The 22087-nt window shown below is 43.5% G+C and overlaps 1 protein-coding gene across 2 annotated transcripts in view; it reads right to left on the reverse strand.

Moving 5' to 3' along the window:
* Nucleotides 1-43: 43 nt before the first annotated feature.
* The window catches only part of LOC132394970 (collagen triple helix repeat-containing protein 1-like), a 28310-nt gene continuing 6266 nt past the window's right edge, over nt 44-22087 (reverse strand). The window contains exons 1-3 of one of the 2 annotated variants that reach the window (XM_059971313.1): nt 12370-12836; nt 4074-4290; nt 44-1473 (exon numbers count right to left, since the gene is read on the reverse strand). In XM_059971313.1, coding sequence (XP_059827296.1) covers nt 1328-1473; nt 4074-4290; nt 12370-12732 — 726 coding nt within the window. In that variant the 5' untranslated portion in view covers nt 12733-12836 and the 3' untranslated portion in view covers nt 44-1327. Of the gene's footprint in view, nt 1474-4073; nt 4291-12369; nt 12837-22087 lie in introns of those variants that run through there. The other variant, XM_059971318.1, reaches the window with a different exon arrangement.

The raw sequence follows: 22087 nt of genomic DNA on the forward strand, positions 1-22087 counted from the left end.
CTGTTTCCTGCAATATGATACGTATAGTTACATTTAAGCTTCGTTGTTAGTCTCAGTTGATTGTCATCAAGTGAGTTAAATATCATTTCTGGAGATAGATTTTCTTCAATAACATTACCTTTTTTAAATCATAACATTTTGAGATCTGGGGGAGAGATTCAGTTGGAATAAATCTGAACTGTTATTTCGCTGGGATATAAAAGCAAGAGTATATTGCTGAGGCTTTATAAGGTGTTGGTCAGACCACATCTGTAATTGTTGTGAGCAGTTTTGGGCTCCATTTTGAGGAAGGATGAACTGGCATTGGAGAGGGTCCAAAGTAGATTCACAATAAAGATCCTGGTGATGAAAGGGTTAATTATATGTGGAGCTGTAGATGGCACTGGGCCTGTACTCGCTAGAGTTAAGAAAGATGAATGGGAATCTCATTGGAACCTACTGAATATTGAAAGCCTAGATAGAGTGGGCATGGGCAGGATGTTTCTGGCCATGAAGAATCTAGGACCAGAGCATTGAACATTAGAATAAAAGGGTGTCCACTCAGAACAGGTGAGGAGGAATTGCTTTAGCCAGAGGGTGGTGAGTCTGCAGAACTATTGTCACAAACAACTGTGGAAGCCAAGTCATTAGGTATATTTAAAGCAGACGGTGATAGGTTCTTGATTAGTATTGGTGGTAAAGGTTACAGGGAAAAAGCAGAAGAATGGGGTTGAGAGCATAATCTGCCTAATTCTGCACCTGTGTCTTCTGCACTTATTAATGACAATGCAAGAAGTGTAATAATATCTTGGATAACTGAGATTAGTTACAACAACTTGGTTTTAACAAGGGCCAGTCTCACAGAAAACTGTTTGTCAAATCTTCCAGGTTGCTTTTTTATTTAGAGATATTGAAGTCTTATTTCTTCATAATTGTTTACAAATGCAATATATGGAAATCATGTCAGTTTTGCAATTTTCTAACACAAAGCAGCACAATACTTTAAAAAAAACCAATAGTATAAATTTGTTCAAGTTGCTCCAAATAGTAAAGTACATAGATGATCATTTTCAATTGGACAATACAATACAGCCCTTCATATATTTGCATAAGAATCAGGAGAGTGATGTAATGGATAACTGGTTCCATATTTCTAACATGCCAAGACAAGAAATAGAGCTATACAATCAAAATATAACTATCTAAATTCCTTGGAAATTCAGATACATGAGTGTAATGGCATTAATTTTGATACTTTTATTGGACAACTTAAAGTTGACAATTTTTCATAATATGGTTTCTACAAGAGCAAGCTGGTTCTGATAGCTTTGCTTATGCAGAATGAAAACTATTTTGGCAATTCTTCAATGATTAGGCGTGAAACTGAGTTCCAGCCAGTTGAAGCATCGCCTTGTGGGTACCCATCTGAACACAACCCAATCCAGAGCGAAACATCCACAAGTCCAGCATTGATTCCTTCACATAGGCCTTCCACTGATGGGGGGCAAAAAAGTAAATTGAAAATTATTAGAAAGCTGCAAGCAACACAGGTAACTTATTTTTAAAGTAAAGATAAAGGTCTGCTTCATTCACATGTTCATCAAACCGTACAGGGAAGTGCATTATTTGCATCAAATCAAACCAGCAAGGATTGTGCTGAGCAGCCCAAAAGTGCCATGTGCTACCAACACCAACATAGCATGCCCACAACTTACTAACCCTAACCGCAGGTCTTTGAAATGTGCAAGGAAACCGGAGCACCCAGAGGAAACCCATGTAGTCCCATAGAAACTTATCACAGCCAGTGGTGGGAATCAAACCCTGACCTGTAAAGTGATGCACTAACTACCGTGCTCCTATGCCATGCCAAGTAGCACTCCTTGCTGAATTCTCTTGCGAAGAAAGCCATTATATTACAACACATATCTAAGTTTTCCAAATAGATTTTGACGTGGTTTGTTTCCTCTTTGTCTCCCCAACTCACAAGTGACATCTTGACTGGAAGAAAAGATTAAAAACTTAACTGTTTGATGTGAAAGTAATGAATGGTGAATCAAACAAAGGAAAACAACTGGAGTCAGGAAACTTGCACCAGTTTGACAAAAGATATATTAGTAGAAATGAGCACTACAGCCAAAGCCTGATTTTTAACTTCTACATTAGAAATTTTCTTTTAATATCAATAGGTATTCTAATAAGCAGCATTGGGAAATTCAGGAGTTAGAAAGCTAGTACGAGATATTGAAGAAAAGAGGATAATGTAAATTTTGTGGAATTGATTTGTCAGCTGGAGCCACCAGTCATTTATTGAGAGGAAATGTACTGTAGAGAAGACAATAGTTATCAGTATAGGATAACAATAGCCATAAGTCAAAGCAGAGGGATAATCAAGAAGAAGAGTGGTGGTCAAAATTAAATGGTTCCATTTAATATCAGAAAATGTATGGAATATACAATGTGGAATTCTTACTCTTTGCAGACATCCATGAAAGATGAAAACACAAAAGAACGAATGACAGAGAAACACAAGAACCCCAAACCCTCCCCCACCCCCTCCCATGAACAGGCAGCAGCAAAGCATCAACTCTCTCCTTCACCCCACTTGTTCTGTCAGGAAGCATCTGTGCCAAGCCCGCAAAGACCCCATGATCTGCAGTCCAACAAAAACAGTCAAAACCCCAGCACTTCAACATGCCACAGTGTGTCTTCCCCCCTCTCCTTTCCCACTTTTCCCATTTTTCTCCCCTTCACCCCATTCCCTCCTCGTCCTCCCACCCTCTCACCACCCCCTCCCCCCACAGCAAGAAGGAGACCAACAGCTCGCTGTTTCAGTGTTACAATCTGATGCTGCACTTACTCAAGCTCACCCAACTCAAGAACTAGTAGACCTCCTCCCCTAGCCAGGGTTAAAAGTTCAAAGTAAATTTATTATCAAAGTACATATATGTCATCATATACAACCTTGAAATCCATTTTCTTGCGAGCATAGTCAGTAAATCCAATAACTATAATAGAATCAATGGAAGACTGCACTCAACGGGGTGGACAGCCTGTGTGCAAAAGTCAGTAGAGTCCCCCTTTTAACATGCAACCAGAGGCAGCAATCCTCATTAGTCAGGTAGTATAAAATTGTTGCTTAAGTTGTAGAATAGTAATGTGTAATGGTTCCTTTAGAAGGCCACTGGTTAGGCAGCTGTGTATTGGAGAAAACTACAGCAAGCAAAGTTAAGGTCCACCTGACTTTAATATTCAGATGGAATGTTAGCATGAAACTTTGACCTTTTAACATCATAAACCAATGAGTTGTTATGTCTTCCGCTCACAGTGAAAAATGGGGACAGCTCCTTCTCCCTTATTAGGGAGAGAGAGCCTGTGGTATGTTGAACGCCAGTGAACAATGTAGTCTTTGGGGTAACTGCAAGTCTGTGTCTTTACTCTTGCTATGCTCACACTTGAGTGCTCAACGGCAAGTGCCGATGCTTTTGTTTTTGCTGGTGGGGGGACGGGGATTGTTGCTTGCTGCCGCTTACGCGAGGGAGGGAGGGGAGCTGGGGGGGACTTTGGGGTTCTAACATTTAACTGTCATTCGTTCATTCTCTGTTTTCATGGATGTTTGCGAAGAAAAAGTATTTCAGGATGTATATTGTATATATTTCTCTGACATTAAATGGACCTTTGAAACCTATTTCTCTACAATGTTTGAACTGACCATTTCCAGCATTTTGTTTTTGTTTCAGAGTTCCAGCCTCTTAATTTTAAGATGCAACCTAAAATACTACTTAAGCCCTTAATCTACACAGATTTTGAACTAAGTACTTGCTTTTGGGTGGTATTTGAGGACAAGGGGCTGCTCTTATCATTTTGGCAATGAGTTGCCCATTTTCACCTGAGTAATTAACATTTAATGATACAGTGTCAGCCCCTTAGCTCTTTCCTTCTTCCTTGCTCCAGAACTTAGTAATGAACCCAGCTGAAATCAGCAGAATTGAAGAACTTCACCTTATAATGATTAATATTGGAGAAGTTTGCAGAGTATTGTTTTTATAAAATAATGCGCATTATCTAATAGACTTGGAGTATATTTCAAAACAAACCTGTAGATGTCCGATGTATATTGATGGTGGAGTTGAATTCGGGACTTCCTTGGTCAAGATAAATGATGGCTTCAACTGGCAAAGGACCACTGCACTCTGCTCCATTGAAAGTAAAGTACCAGCGCTGACAGCACGGAGTTTTGCATTTCAGGCGCAGGGAACCAATGAACAGTACTCTCAGAGCACTGTCAGACCGTATCTTGGTAAATGTGCATTCCTGAAGACACAAACAGCCGTAAAATTAACAAGGTGCCAAAGCATTATATGTGAGCTTTGATTTTATAAATTGCTATTTAATGTTGGTGTACAAATAAATTTAAGATTAAAAAAATCATCCATTGTCTTTAAGAGGTCCTGTCTAAACAGTGGCATTTCCTTTAATTAACTGCATTGAATGTAGTTTTACATATTTTATACTTGTAATCAAATATGCTTTTTTCATAAATAGATCTGTCTTATCAGTAATATCACCATACTTATTAGATGCAGAAATCAGTTTCTCATCCCCATAGTTGCATGTACTAATATAAGTTTATTTTGCAAAATACAATTCTTGCCGCCTTCTGTATGCCAGTCGCCTCAACGAATAATTATACTAAAATCACAAGAATTAAAACACCACCCTGGAATGCAGATCTTTAAATTGTTACTAAAATTACTATCTTTTACTCAACCGACTCTGCTGAATTTAATGCCTAAATGAAAGACTTTGGAAAATAGTTTGATATGGAATAGCAATTTAATGGGTTCAAATGAGCTAATTTAGTCTGTTTCACCAGAATTTTAAAGCATACAGCACGTATAATGAACTGGATTATCAACATCAAAAATATGATCATGTAAATACCACACACAAAATACTGGTAGAACACAGCAGGCTGGGCAGCATCTATAGGGAGAAGCGCTGTCGACGTTTTGGGCCGAGACCCTTCGTCAGGACTTTGACAGGATAATGTAAATACGTAAGGTTTAACCTCCACAATATCAACATTCTCTGAACCACCACTGCCCATAAATGCAGCCAACTACATAAATACTGGTTACAAAATTTGGTCAGAGGTTGGAAATCCAGTGGAAGTTGATTCGCCTTCTGAATTCTTGGCTTTTCCAACATCAACAAGGCTCAAGTCATGTGTATAATGAAATACCCTCCACTTGCTTTAATAAGTGTAGATTGAACAAACTTAATAAGCTTCATTTCAAATTACAATAGACTCATTACAAATAAACCTGTTTGAATTGTATTCCATGTACAGTATATAGCACCTTAGCCATTCTTGTCTTCACTGCCAAAGTTGCAGTGTATCAACAAAATCCACTGCTGTTGCTCAACATAATGTGGCACATAACATAACTGAAGTTGCTCAACTACTGTATGGCACCTCCCAAACCTGTGTTCACAACCTCAAAGCAGTGCAAGAACAACAGGTTCATGAGAACACTACCATCTAGGTGTCTTTCCCATCACATACCTTGCTAACCTGGAAATTAATTACTTTTCCTTCAGTACATTGACATAATGGTAATATGTTTATAATAATTATATAGGTATGTTTAAATTTTATGATTAACCAGCAACAATCCTGGCAACAACCCCTCTCCTACCCTGTCTGACGTCGTTTCAGTCTTATTGACTTATTCTGGAAATTCAGGAGTTCATTTTTATCTTCACAACCTGGGAGATAATCTGAAAAAGAATTGCTGGCCCATTGTAGAATCTGCCCATTTTCTTCACATAATGGAACATTAATATACATTGGGCAGGTTTCATAGTTTGTCAATTTATTCTGTGAAGTGGAGGAAAATTATAATTGGAGATTCCAAAACACTCATTTTTCTCAATGGAGGCATGTAGTCCAGATATAATCTATGAAAGACTATTTTAAGAGCAAAAAAACAAATGCTTGGCCTGCTGAGTTTCTCCAGCATTTTGTGTGTGTTGCTTTGGATTTCTAGTTGAAGTTAGAGATGGAATTGGATGCATGTCAGCTCTGGCAGGGTTTGTAGGCCATTACTTCCTACAAGGCAAAATATAAAATAGTTCCGATGCTTTGCTCCCAAATGAACTCAACACCTTTTATGCAAATTGAAAGGGAGTATAAAACTACACCTGTGCAGATCCCTGCAGCATCTGGTGACCTTGTAATCTCTGTCTTGAAGGCCAAGACAGAGATCTTTCATGGGGTGAACACTTTGCAAGGCATCAGGCCCTGGTGGTGCGCCTGGTAAGGCATTGAAAATATGCCAAGCAACTGGCAATAGTATTCAAGGACATCTTTAATCTCTCACTGCTGAAGTTGGAGGTTCCCTCATGCATCCAAAAGGAGACAATCATTCCAGTGCTCAAGAACAGCAAGGTGAGCTGCCTCAATGACTGTTGCCCAGTTGGACTCACATCAACTGTGATGAAGTACTTTGAGATATTGGTCACAGAGTCATAGAAGACTGCAGCACAGGAACAGACTACTCAGCCCATCTAGTCTGCACCAAACCATTCATCTGCCTAGTTCCACTGACCTGCACGTGGACCATAGCCCTCCATACCCCTCCAATCGATGTACCTATCCGAATTTCTCTTAAATGTTGAAATTGAACCTGCAACATCTACCTGTGCTGGCAGCTCATTCCATGCTCTTCCCATCTTCTACATTAAGAAATTCCCCCTTAAACATTTCACCTTTCACCCTTAACCCATGTTAAGTTGTAGTCTCACCCAAACTCAGTGGAAAAAGCCTGTTTGCCTTTACCCTATCTGTAGGCCTCATAATTTTGTATACTTCTATCAAATCTATTACACAAGGCCACATTGACTAACCCAAATCAATCCCTGTCTATCCAAACACGAATGTATCCGGTTCCTTAGAATACCTTCCAATAATTTTCCCACTACTGATGTCAGCCTCAGCAGTCTATAATTTCCTGGACTATTCTTAGATCCTTTCTTAAACAACAGAACAACATTAGCTTTCTTCCAATCCTCCAGCAATTCCCCCATGGCTAAAGACATTTTAAATATACCTGCTGGATAAATATTTCTGCTAGTGCCCTTCAATTTCGGCAATAGTCTCCCACAGGGACCAAGGGAATACATTGTCAGGCCCTGGGGATTTATCCACCCTAATCTTTCTCATGACAGCAAACAACTCCTCTGCAATCTGTACAGGGTCCATGAACTTGCTGCTGAATTGTCTCACATCTATAGATTCTGTGTCCATCTCCCAAGTAAAAACAGATACAAAATAAATCTATTTAAGATCTGCCCCATCTCTTTCGGCTCCATGCATAGATTACCACTCTGAACCACTTGAATGGTTTTCTCAAGTGATGTTATGTCTTAGTTTGGAAAAAATTAGAAGTAGAATTTTTAATCCTCGATTTGATTTTGAGAGAAGGTGGGGTTCTTTTGCTAAATATCATCATTTAATTTAAATTAAGTTATATGGTATCCTTCCAATTTTATTTTTTTTATAAATATGAAATGGCAGTTGACTTTTTTATTTATATATTTAGATGATGGTCAAATGTATTGCTCCAAGGGGTTAATTCCTAAAGGGTGTTTTTTTTTTGTAGTTAGTGGGGTTTTTTCCCCTAGTTAGATGGGGTTCTTTTTTTTCCTTTTTCCTATATAGAAATTTTTTTTTTCTATTTTTATATTTTAAGATCAGTTTTTTCTTCAGCTTTATTAATTGTATACATATTAATCTGTTGAAGTTTTGTATCATTTTAGAGCTGAAAAATGAAATGATCTTCCAGAGGACAAATTTTGTCCCCTCCGTTCTTTTGTTCTTAATACATCTGTAGAAGCCTTTAGGATTTTGCTTCACCTTGTCTGCTAGAGCAACCTCATGCTTTCTTTTAGCCATCCTGATTTCCTTCTAGTCTTCTCTTGCATTTCTTATAGTCCTCAAGTACCTCATTTGTTCCTGCCTGCCTATACTTGCTATGCACCTCCTTCTTCTTATTAACCAGGGCCTCAATATCTCCCCAAAACCAACGTTCCCTAAACCTGTTATCCTTGCCTTTTATTCTGGAAGGAACATACAAACACTATACTCTGAAAATTTCATTTTCTAAGGCCTCCAATATAGAACCTCAACCCAAGAACCAGGCCTATCCTTCTCTGTAATTATCTTGAAACTAATAGAATGATGATCACTAGATGCAAACTTTCCCTACACAAACTTCTGTCACCCACCCTGTCTCATTCCCTAATATGAGAAGTAATATTGCACTCTGTCTAGTTGGGACATCCATGTACTGATTGAGGAAACTTTCTTTTGATTCCTGGCTTTACATGTAGGCTTAACATCATCTTTCTTTCTCCACAACCACTCCACTACCTGCTCTGTTTCCCATCCATCACCCTGCAACTCCAGTTTAACTCTGTCCCTACTCCTACCCACCCCCGCAGCACTAGCAAACCTTCCCGTTAAGATATTGGTCACCCTCCAGTTTAGGTCCAAACCATCCCTTCTGTTCAGGTCACATCGTCCGTGGAAGACAGCCCAATGATTCAAAAATCTGAAGCCCTCCCTCCTGCATTAACTCCTTAGCCATGTGTTAAACTGTATGACCTTCCTATTTCTAGCCTCACTAGCACGTGGCATGGATAGCAATCCTGAGTTTACAACCTTGGAGAACATGTCCTTTAACTTAGCTCTCTCACTTTGCAGGACCTATCCATGTCAATGGTACCAACATAGTAAACCACATGCTCTGACTGCTCACCACTTAAGAATGCTGTGGGCTCTATCCGAGATGCCCCCGACATCTCATTCTCATCCACAGAAACTCCTTTCTGTCCCCCTAACCAATGAATCCCCTGTCACTACAGCTCACCTCTTCTCCCCACATCCCTTCTGAGCCACAGAGCCAGATACAGTGCCAGAGATCTTACTGTTGTGATTTTCCTCTGCTAGGTCATCCCCCCAACCAGTATCCAAAACACTGTACTTGTTCTTGAGGGGAATGGCCACAGAGATACTCTGCATTGGCTGCCAATCCTCTTTCTTCCTCCTGATAATCACTCAGTTACCTATGTCCTGTACCTTGGGTGTAACTACCTCAGCCTCCTGAATGATCTGGAGTTCATCCAGTTCCAGCTCCAACTCCTTAATGTGTTCTGTTAGAAGCTGCAGGTGGATGCTCTTCTTTCACTTGTAGTTGTCAGGGACACTGGAGGTCTCCCTGCCTTCCTAAAACCTGCAAGAGGAGCATTCCAATATCCTATCTATCATCCCCACTGCTCTAAGTATGCAATAAGAAAGAAACAGAGAATAAATAATGGAAAAAAAATTGACCTATGGCCTTCCCCTCCCCTTGCCGAAGCCTCAACTTCCCACTCTGACACTGCCCCACTCCCATGATGGCCTCTCTGCTTAAACAAGGTTTCAGGTGCCAAGGTTCCACATGGAAGGTTAGTTAGGAAGGTGCAATCGTTAGGCATTAATATTGAAGTAGTAAAATGGATTCAACAGTGGCTGGATGGGAGATGCCAGAGAGTAGTGGTGGATAACTGTTTGTCAGGTTGGAGGCCGGTGACTAGTGATGTGCCTCAGGGATCTGTACTGGGTCCAATGTTGTTTGTCATATACATTAATGATCTGGATGATGGGGTGGTAAATTGGATTAGTAAGTATTCAGATGATACTAAGATAGGTGCCGCTGTGGATAACGAAGTAGGTTTTCAAAGTTTGCAGAGAGATTCAGGCCAGTTAGGAGAGTGGGCTGAAAGATGGCAGATGGAGGTTAATGCTGAGAAGTGTGAGGTGCTACATTTTGGTAGGAATAATCCAAATAAGACATGCATGGTAAATGGTAGGGCATTGAGGAATGCAGAAGAACAGAGTGATCTAGGAATAATGGTGCATAGTTCCCTGAAGGTGGAGTCTCATGTGGGTAGGGAGGTGAAGAAAGCTTTTGGTATGCTGGCCTTAAGAAATCAGAGCATTGAGTATAGGAGTTGGGATGCAATGTTAAAATTGTACAAGGCATTGGTGAGGCCAAATTTGGAGTATTGTATACAGTTCTGGTCACCAAATTATAGGAAAGATGTCAACAAAATAGAGAGAGTGAAGAGAAGACTTACTAGAATGCTTCCTGGGTTTCAGCACCTAAGTTACAGAGAAAGATTGAACAAGTTAGGTCTTTATTCTTTGGAGCGCAGAAGGTTGAGGGGGGACTTGATAGAGGTATTTAAAATTATGAGGGGGATAGATAGAGTTGACGTGGATAGGCTTTTTTCATTGAGAGTTGGGGAGATTCAAATAAGAGGACATAAGTTGAGAGTTAGGGGGCAAAAGTTTAGGGGTAACACAAGGGGGAACTCCTTTACGCAGAAAGTAGTAGCTGTGTGGAATGAGCTTCCAGTAGAGGTGGTAGAGGCAGGTTCGATATTGTCACTTAAAGTAAAATTGGATGGGTATATGGACAGGAAAGGAATGGAGGGTTATGGGCTGGGTGCAGGTAGGTGGGACTAGGTGAGAGTAAGCGTTCGGCACGGACTAGAAGGGCCGAGATAGCCTGTTTCTGTGCTGTAATTGTTATATGGTTAAACGTAACTTCTTCGGTCCTTGCCAAATGCCCAATTATACACAATCCAATGTCTCCTCGAGAACTGTGGCACCCAAAATTTAGTGACTGCCCCCCACACGTTTCATTTAAACTCTGTCTCCCTTTGTGCAATCTGGTGTCTCCTTGGGACAAAATGCACAAAATGTGATAGCCAAAATCAACTCCTGCCTAAGAAAGGACCTCAACCTGCTGCAATTGGGTTATTGCCATAAGAGGTTGTTGTTGAGGGGAATGGCTACAGAGATACTCTTTGATACAGTAGGTGCAATCTCACTGGCTCTCCACTTGACCTTGAATCACCTGCACAGTAGCAATACCTACGTCAGGCTGCTGTTTATTAATTACAGCTCAGCGTTCAACACCATCATACCCTCAGTACTAATCAAAACTTGAGACTCTGTACCTCCCTCTGGAACTGGATCCTTTACTCCCTCACTGTGTGACTACATTCAGTGTAGATTGGAAACAACATCTCCTCCTTGCTGAGAATCAACACAGGCACACCTCAACGATGTGTGTTTAGCCCACTGCTCCACTCTCTACACCCACAACTCCATGGCTATGCACAGTTCAAATATCATCTGTAAATATGTCCAAAACAGAACTATTGTTGCAGAATTTCAGATGGTGATGAGGAGGCATACAGGAGTGAAATACATCAGCTGGTTGAGTGCTCTCGCAATAATGTCAGTAAGGCCAAGGAATTGATTTGGATTTCCAGGAAGGGGAAGTCGAGGGAACACTAGTCCTCACTGAGGGATCAGCAGTGGAAAGTAGCTTAATGTTTCTAGGTGAAAACATCCCTGAAGTTCGATCTTGGGCCCAGCATCTTGATGCAATTACAAAGACGGCACAACAGCGGCTAGATTTTATTAGGAGTTTGAGGAGATTTGGTATGACACCAGAGGCTTTAGCATGTTTCTACAGATGTACCACAAAGAGCATTCTAACTGGTATCACCATCTGGTACTGAAGGACCACTGCGGAGGATTGGAAAAAGCTGCTGAAAATTGCAAACTCAGCCATCGTCAATGGGAACATTTTCAAAAGATGATGCCTCAAAAAGGCGGCATCCATCACCCAGGACATGCCCTCTTCTCATTGATGCCATCAAGGAGGAGGTACAGGAGCATGAGGATACACACTCAGTGTTTTAGGATCAGCTTCTTCCCCTCATAAGATTTCTGAATGGATAATGAACACATATACACTATCTCTCTATTTTTGCTCACTGTTTTGCACTATATATTTGTTTCTTACTGTAACTTAATAGCTTTTTTATTGTGCATTGCATTGTACTGCTGCTGCAAGACAACATATTTCACAATATATGCCAGTGACATTAAACCTGATTCTGATTATAATGATGGAGAAACGCTTGAGAGCAATGCCACATATTATCACTTGTTCCAGTTGCAATATCCAAGCTGCACACAACACACCTACAAAAGTTGTCTGAAATTCCATCAAGAAAAGTGCTATCCAAATGTAAATCTGCCTTTCCCCGAATTTTTACAATGAAATGATTTATCTGAACAGACCTAGTAATTATCTACAATACAGAAACAGCCTATACAGAGTAATAGTTAATATTGCACAGTTTTAACCCAATCCAATCAACAGATTATTCAACTTGTTTCTCTGGTTTTCTACTGAATCTTTTCTCAGTAGGCCCTCAGGCGAGGACCGATTATTTCACAGAGTGGAAGATGCTTGTACAAACCTTTGGTAGCCATTCAATGCCAGCAAAGTGTTCAATGACAATGTCGAAATCGACTGGAGGCCAGGCTCTGTTAAGACATCTATGGAGAGGAATAAACATTCGATGTTGTGGGCCAAGACCCTTCACTGGGACTGGAAAGAAAGGGGATGGGATGCAGCCAGAATGAAAAGGTGGGGGGAGGGGAAGGAGTGCAAGCTGACGGGGAGTGGAGGGCGATGAAGTGAGAAACTGGGAGGTGATTGAGAGGAAAGGCAAAGGGCTGAAGAAGGAGGAATCTGGTAGGAGAGGAGAGTCGGCCATGTGAGAAAGGGAGGTAGGAGAGGCACCAAAGGGAGGTGCTAAAACAAGTCTGGGTGAGCACATGCTGTAGAGCCTCAGTCTGTTTCCCCACCGCAGTCGTTAAGCAATGCATCATCGGATTGTTAATGAATACTTTTAAAACATTTATCATCTTGAGGTGTCCCAGCTGTTAGAGATCATTCTGAGGTTGTGAAATTATGGACAAACTAAAATGAGAATCAGTCCTCAGGAAATAAACCCATACACAATATTTAACTTCCAGCTGATACTCTGAGGCTAGTGAAACCAATCATTGGGTGTGGGGCATTCTGTTCAATTAAAACTATACAGGAAACACAATAGATGAATGTTCCTATTATTAGTACATTGTTAAAGGAATATCCCTGCCACCTGAGGCACAGCTTAGGACAGATCTGCTTTGTCAGTTAACCTTCTGGTTAGTTGTATATTCATGCTGCCAACCTTTGACTCTGTTACAGAAAGGGTAGGCTTTGGCTGTCCGGAGTTTGCACTCAGAGGCTTTTGCAACAGGCACCAGTATTGGATATTGGGTATTCTTGTTTGTGATTGGATATTCAAACGGGTTTTGCTAGTTGGGATGAGCTACTATAGTAAGTATTTATTTAATCGTGTAAATTTACCTGGCTATGGTCCAAATGTTAAGTTGAGTGATTATAGCAATTGTAGTTTATTGTTTGCCCTGTGTTGGAGAAGTATAAAACATCGTGTCAGGAGAGTGAGATTCTCTTGGATTCTCCTCGACTCACTCTCTCTCCTGAAGGTTCGCTGTGAATAAAGACTCCTGTATTTCTCAGTTACAGGTTCTGTGTGGCTCAGTTTTAGTTAGCCTCTTTAATAGAGTGATCATTCAATAATGTTTATTGTCATTCCTCAGTACACCAGTGTAAGGGAGAACAAACTCATTGTTACTTCAGACTGATGCTGCATAAAAACACCAATAAGCATAGAGCACATAACTTTAAAAACACTATAAATAAGACTGTTATATACATAGATTGTATATGTACATAGAGTGACGTTAGGTGATATGTGTATAGTCGTGGTGGGGGTGGGGGTCAATGTGGACATGTCAGCTTTGCCATGCAGACATCCTACCTATAGCCCTCTCGAGCAGCACTGTTGTATTGACCCACCTCTATCTCTGAAGGTACCAAACTGCAGCCCGCTATTGCCCTGTTTATATCCTTGTAACACGTCTCCTTATTCCTAATCTGTTACTACCTGATGCTACCAGTCTTTCAGGCTGTTGGGTGCAATGACAAACTGTACTTGTTATCAGCCCCGCATTCTCTTCAGGGTCTGCTGCTCCCCTCACTGACAGTAAAGATGATTTGGGAAGGATGAACTTGTAATTTCAACCAGTTGCTTAGCAAGCTAAACTTTATGGTGATGCAGAGAACCAAATGGAAAAAAGGGTGTCAACTGTTAATTAAATGACAGTGAAGGTGTTGATGGCAGAGCATGAACTAATCCTGCTCTAGGGATAAAGTGTCATGTCCTCTGGTACAATATTGTCTTGACCTGCTTGGGAACACACTTTCCAGGTGAAGTTCCTCTCATGGTAGGTAGCCTCCCCTAATCCTGAAGGCCTAAGTGAGGAGATGGTCATTCTATAAGCTTTACAGACACTATGCTAGGTTTGGAGAATTGACCTCAATGGGAAGAGACAAAAATTCCTTTCATAAGGTTCGGATAGGAGAGGGCTCTATTGGAGAGGTGTTAATTGAGTAAATGGTCATGTCATTAACTGTGTGTGTATGTGTGTGTGTGTGTGTGTGTGTGTGTCTGTGTGTCTGTGTGTGTGTGTGTGTGTGTGTGTGTGTGTGTCTGAAAGAACAGGCTCTCCCTTCCTCTGCACCCTCCCACCCTTCTATCCTATCCTATCCCCATCTGCTTGAATACATTTCTTTCCTTCCTGGCTCTCACTTCCCTCACTGGAACATTAATATGCCTGGCTGAAAATCTCTCTCACTCTCTACTGTAGGTCCTGAAGTCTTAGAGAGAGTCACAGAGTAAAAGAGCATGGGTACAGGCCCTTCCACTCAAGGAGTCCAGGTCCACCCAGTTAGTCCCAATTTCCTGTGTTTAGCCATCCCTCCAGACCACTCCCCCCATACACCTGTCCTAGAGCCTAACTGATACTATTGCACCTGCCTCAACCACTTGCTCTGGGAGCTCATTCCATGTACTCACCCTCCTCTGCATGAAAAAGTCGCCCCTCAGGTCATTTTTAACTTTTTCACCTCTCACTCTCAATCCATGCCCCCTTGGACTCCCCTACCTTATGCAAAAGACTGTTAATCCCCACCTTATCTTTGCCTCTCATAATTTTAAACACTTCCATAGGGCTGCTCCTCACTGTCCAACATTCCAAAGACCAAAGACTCTGCCTTTTCCAGTAACATGGGCCCTCTAGTTCCGGCAACATTCTCAGAAATATTTTCATAAACTCATTACCAAACAGCAAACTGACTTTTCCAAAGGCACTATAGGGCTATTCAAATAAAAAAGGCCCAACATCTTGGAAGTTTCTACCCCCAGGCAGATAGTATAATCAACCATTCTAGTTTGCCCCACCCACCCACCCTGCTCTATGACCTCAGTCACTGCACTGCATTGAAAACATTTCAAACCACATGAAAATCCCTTCCCCTCCCCTCTTCTTCTATTCCCCACTCTTCTCACCTGCCTATCACTTCCCCCTGGATCCTTCCTCTTTCCCTTTCTCCCATGGATCACTCCCCTCTCCTATCAGATTCCTTCTTCTCCAGCTCTTCACCTTTCCCACCCACCTGGCTTCATCTCTCACCTTCCAGATATCCTCCTCCCCCACCCCCATCTCTTTATCCTGGATCCTTCCCCCTTCATTCCCAGTCCTGAGGAAGGGTCTCGGCCAGAATCATTGGCTGTTTATTCATTTCTATAGATGTTGCCTGATCTGCTGAGTTCCTCCAGCACTCTGTGTGTGTTACTTTAAACAAGTTATTGAGATTGTAAATACATAATAGTATTTATGTACATTTTATTCCATACATAAGATTATTTTTATATAATTCTTTAGTCTGATTATTGTCGAATGGTATTTTTGTTGCATAGCAAATTCTAATACATGTAAGTGTACATGAATGTACATGGTGAATATACCTGATCCTTGATCCTTCTAGTTTAGCAATATCATTCCTATAACAGGGTGACCAAAACTGTGCACAGTACACCAAGCGCAGCCTCAAACACAATGGGTACAACCGCAACACGATGTCCCAATTCCACAGTCACTGTCCTGACTGAATCACAATACTTCATTGTGTGTGGCTGGAAACACTGAGCTCCATTCAACAACCATGCAGTTCTCATGCCAGACCACTCCAATTATATTCCCCGCACCCCTAACCTTCCTTCAGGATCTTCCAGCAAGCAGAATTTAAGGACCAAAAGTGATTTTAGGCAAGCATTTATGGGGAAAAAATAGATGACTGGAATCTGATTATTCATGTCCAGTTTTAGCCACAGGATGGCAAAGTGATAAGAAATGCAAAGTAGACCTCAGCCCGTTTGTACATGGACACTGCCCGCTGATGACCACCTCAGCCCGTTTGTACATGGACACTGCCCGCTGATGACCACCTCAGCCCGTTTGTACATGGACACTGCCCGCTGATGACCACCTCAGCCCGTTTGTACATGGATACTGCCCGCTGATGACCACCTCAGCCCGTTTGTACATGGACACTGCCCGCTGATGACCACCTCAGCCCGTTTGTACATGGATACTGCCCGCTGATGACCACCTCAGCCCGTTTGTACATGGACACTGCCCGCTGATGACCACCTCAGCCCGTTTGTACATGGATACTGCCCGCTGATGACCACCTCAGCCCGTTTGTACATGGATACTGCCCGCTGATGACCACCTCAGCCCGTTCGTCCATGGACACTGCCCGCTGATGACCACCTCAGCCCGTTTGTACATGGACACTGCCCGCTGATGACCACCTCAGCCCGTTTGTACATGGACACTGCCCACTGATGACCACCTCAGCCCGTTTGTACATGGACACTGCCCGCTGATGACCACCTCAGCCTTTTTGTACATGGACACTGCCCGCTGATGACCACCTCAGCCCGTTCGTACATGGACTGCCCGCTGATGACCACCTCAGCCCGTTCGTACATGGACACTGCCCGCTGATGACCACCTCAGCCCGTTCGTACATGGACACTGCCCGCTGATGACCACCTCAGCCCGTTCGTACATGGACACTGCCCACTGATGACCACCTCAGCCCGTTTGTACATGGACACTGCCCGCTGATGACCACCTCAGCCCGTTCGTACATGGACACTGCCCGCTGATGACCACCTCAGCCTTTTTGTACATGGACACTGCCCGCTGATGACCACCTCAGCCCGTTCGTACATGGACACTGCCCGCTGATGACCACCTCAGCCCGTTTGTACATGGACACTGCCCGATGATGACCACCTCAGCCCGTTCGTACATGGACACTGCCCGCTGATAACCACCTCAGCCCGTTTGTACATGGACACTGCCCGCTGATGACCTCCTCAGCCCGTTTGTACATGGACACTGCCCGCTGATGACCACCTCAGCCCGTTTGTACATGGACACTGCCCGCTGATGACCACCTCAGCCCGTCCGTACATGGACACTGCAGGCTGATGACCACCTCAGCCCGTTTGTACATGGACACTGCCCGCTGATGACCACCTCAGCCCGTTCGTACATGGACACTGCCCGCTGATGACCACCTCAGCCCGTTTGTACATGGACACTGCAGGCTGATGACCACCTCAGCCTTTTTGTACATGGACACTGCCCGCTGATGACCACCTCAGCCCGTTTGTACATGGACACTGCCCGCTGATGACCACCTCAGCCCGTTTGTACATGGATACTGCCCGCTGATGACCACCTCAGCCCGTTTGTACATGGATACTGCCCACTGATGACCACCTCAGCCCGTTCGTCCATGGACACTGCCCGCTGATGACCACCTCAGCCCGTTTGTACATGGACACTGCCCGATGATGACCACCTCAGCCCGTTCGTACATGGACACTGCCCGCTGATAACCACCTCAGCCCGTTTGTACATGGACACTGCCCGCTGATGACCTCCTCAGCCCGTTTGTACATGGACACTGCCCGCTGATGACCACCTCAGCCCGTTTGTACATGGACACTGCCCACTGATGACCACCTCAGCCCGTTTGTACATGGACACTGCCCGCTGATGACCACCTCAGCCTTTTTGTACATGGACACTGCCCGCTGATGACCACCTCAGCCCGTTCGTACATGGACACTGCCCGCTGATGACCACCTCAGCCCGTTCGTACATGGACACTGCCCGATGATGACCACCTCAGCCCGTTCGTACATGGACACTGCCCGCTGATAACCACCTCAGCCCGTTTGTACATGGACACTGCCCGCTGATGACCTCCTCAGCCCGTTTGTACATGGACACTGCCCGCTGATGACCACCTCAGCCCGTTTGTACATGGACACTGCCCGCTGATGACCACCTCAGCCCGTCCGTACATGGACACTGCAGGCTGATGACCACCTCAGCCCGTTTGTACATGGACACTGCCCGCTGATGACCACCTCAGCCCGTTTGTACATGGACACTGCCCGCTGATGACCACCTCAGCCTTTTTGTACATGGACACTGCAGGCTGATGACCACCTCAGCCTTTTTGTACATGGACACTGCCCACTGATGACCACCTCAGCCCGTTTGTACATGGACACTGCCCGCTGATGACCACCTCAGCCTTTTTGTACATGGACACTGCCCGCTGATGACCACCTCAGCCCGTTCGTACATGGACACTGCCCGCTGATGACCACCTCAGCCCGTTCGTACATGGACACTGCCCGATGATGACCACCTCAGCCCGTTCGTACATGGACACTGCCCGATGATGACCACCTCAGCCCGTTCGTACATGGACACTGCCCGCTGATAACCACCTCAGCCCGTTTGTACATGGACACTGCCCGCTGATGACCTCCTCAGCCCGTTTGTACATGGACACTGCCCGCTGATGACCTCCTCAGCCCGTTTGTACATGGACACTGCCCGCTGATGACCACCTCAGCCCGTTTGTACATGGACACTGCCCGCTGATGACCACCTCAGCCCGTCCGTACATGGACACTGCAGGCTGATGACCACCTCAGCCCGTTTGTACATGGACACTGCAGGCTGATGACCACCTCAGCCCGTTCGTACATGGACACTGCAGGCTGATGACCACCTCAGCCCGTTTGTACATGGACACTGCAGGCTGATGACCACCTCAGCCCGTTTGTACATGGACACTGCAGGCTGATGACCACCTCAGCCTTTTTGTACATGGACACTGCCCGCTGATGACCACCTCAGCCCGTTCGTACATGGACACTGCCCACTGATGACCACCTCAGCCCGTTTGTACATGGACACTGCCCGCTGATGACCACCTCAGCCCGTTTGTACATGAACACTGCCCGCTGATGACCACCTCAGCCTTTTTGTACATGGACACTGCCCGCTGATGACCACCTCAGCCCGTTCGTACATGGACACTGCCCGCTGATGACCACCTCAGCCCGTTTGTACATGGACACTGCCCGATGATGACCACCTCAGCCCGTTCGTACATGGACACTGCCCGCTGATGACCACCTCAGCCCGTTCGTACATGGACACTGCCCGCTGATGACCACCTCAGCCTTTTTGTACATGGACACTGCCCACTGATGACCACCTCAGCCCGTTTGTACATGGACACTGCCCACTGATAACCACCTCAGCCTTTTTGTACATGGACACTGCCTGCTGATGACCACCTCAGCCCGTTCGTACATGGACACTGCCCGCTGATGACCACCTCAGCCCGTTCGTACATGGACACTGCTCACTGATGACCACCTCAGCGGAGATTGCTTCACTAAATGCTGATGTGTGTGTGTGTATGTGTGTGAGATGGCCACATTGCATGAATGAGCAAAAACTACAGAAAGCAAACTATCCTTTCCATCTTAGTCCTAATCTCATACTCTTGTGAAAGGCACAGATTATACGATACACAATGAAGTCAGCTTTCTAAACTATATCTAGAAATCCAAAACTGATAGAACAGAGAGAGAGAACAAAAAACTATTGCTCACATTTCTGAATGCTTTCTGTCTTGGCTTCCACCTGCTTTTTAGCTTACCACTTTATGAGTTCTGATGATGTGTTCTTGAAATATTGACTTTGTTTCTTGAAGGGGTGTTAAGTGTGTACGTACGTATGTATTATTTATTAATAATACTCAGTGGACACTTTGTTAGGTACACCTGTACACCTGCTCAGTAATGCAAGTATCTAATTAGCCAAACAAGTGGCAGCAACTCAATGCATAAGAGCATGCAGACATGGTCAAGAGGTTCAGTTGTTGTTCAGACCAAACATCAGAATGGGGAAAAAATGTGATCTAAGTGACTTTGACTATGGAATGATCGTTGATGCCAGACAGGCTGGTTTGAGTATCTCAGAAACAGCTGATTTCCTGGGATTTTCACTTACAACAGTCTCTAGATTTTACAGAGACTGGTGCAAAAAAAAAGCCCCAAAAAGAACATGCAGTGAGTGGTAGTTCTGTGGGCAAAAATGCCTTGTTAATGAGAGAGTTCAGAGGAGAATGGCCAGACTGGCTGAAGCTGACCCGGAAGGCTTAAATAACTGTGCCTTTCAATTGTGTTGTGCAGAAGAACATCTCTGAGTGCATAGCACGTCGGACTTGAAGTGGATGGGCTACAGCAGAAAAAAAGACCCCGAACATACACTCAGTAGACACTTCATAATGTACAGGAGGAACATAATAATGTGGCCACTGAGTGTATATTTAGAGTCCATGTCACCCAGTTACACCCGCGTGACCAATTCACCCATATGCTTTCGGAAACTGGGAGGAAGGTGGAGTACACAGAGGAAACACACGCTCACAGGCAGAACACACAAACTCCTTGCATACAGCAGTGCAATTGAACCCAGGCTGCAGGTGGTTTAATAGTCTTACACTAACCATTGTGCTTTGGTGTCACAGATGTGAGCGGGAAGTAATTAAAATGGAAGTTAAGTAAGAATTTTGATTGATGTTGGCTTTCGGAGGTCTATGAGGTATATGGTACTGAGCATGGTCTGAAACTACTAGTGCATTTGATAAGATGGGCATTTGAGGGTACATTTATTGACTTTGTTCATAACTGTTCTCAAAAAGAAGGAATGAGAAATGTGCCCAGTTTAAATTATTAAGGGACTGTGTGTTAGTAGTGTGTTAGGAATTGGTGGTAGGGCACAAAAAGGTCACAAAGCTGATTTAAATCTTAAGAATCTCATTTACAAGAAATGGAGTAAAGTTGGAGCTCTTTTGCGTATGCCTGAGAAACATACGTGACTGTAAACTCTAAAACTGTGATCTGTAGTTTATCTCAGCAACAGAAGATCCCAGCTTGGCACAACTACCCAGGGTGATTTTTCAATGTACCTCTAAGTGTGGTATTTCAAATTCCTTGTCTTTTGGATATGATACTATGGCCTTGTCTACCTTTTCTGTGGGTGTTGAAATATCTCATTGCACTGTTTAGCAGAAGATTAGGAGAGTTCATCCTGGAATCTTGGCCAACATTTATCCAAGCATCAACTTCATCAAAACAAACTTGATATACTCTTCATTGCTTTCTGACTTGAAGGGGGTCGTTTCAGCCTACTGACATTTATCACAATGCCTTTGAAGGCATCTGCAAACCTTTTATTTCATTGTAGTCACGATTACACTTCAAGAGGCCAAGAGTTTGGGATCGCCTGAGGTCCATAAAGACTTAGAATCAGTCATACCATGAAAGGAGAAAGAAAAGAGTACAAAACCTAAAGGGAAATTAAATATTATTATCAGAAGGTTTTCCAAAGGCAGATCAGGCATGGAATAGTAACCTATTGTTCTGTCACTAGGAAAAATGTGGCTGGCAAGACTAGTACAAAAATTCTGTTAACTTGGGTAAAAACTTTACAAACTGGTGGGAGCAATTCCCTGCTTTCTGCAGTGATAATCCAGAACCCTGGGATTCCTTTTCTGGGGCCTCAAGATTGAGTTGTAATGGTTGGATCAGATATCACTTCACCATGTACTGTAGATCCCTAAAACGCTAGCAGTTGTGATGAGGGTGTAAATGCAACAATGAATTTCAGTGAGGAACCACATAGCAAAAATTTTTGATTCTAAGAATCAGAATTCATGCCGTGCCTCTTCGCCAGTACAAACCAGTATACTTTTTTATCTCATAGTATTGTAATTAGAATTGGTTTGCTTTGTCACATGTACCAACATACTTGTCTTGCATA

The sequence above is a fragment of the Hypanus sabinus genome, chromosome 1 (genome assembly GCF_030144855.1).
Source record: "Hypanus sabinus isolate sHypSab1 chromosome 1, sHypSab1.hap1, whole genome shotgun sequence".
Classification (NCBI taxonomy): domain Eukaryota; kingdom Metazoa; phylum Chordata; class Chondrichthyes; order Myliobatiformes; family Dasyatidae; genus Hypanus; species Hypanus sabinus.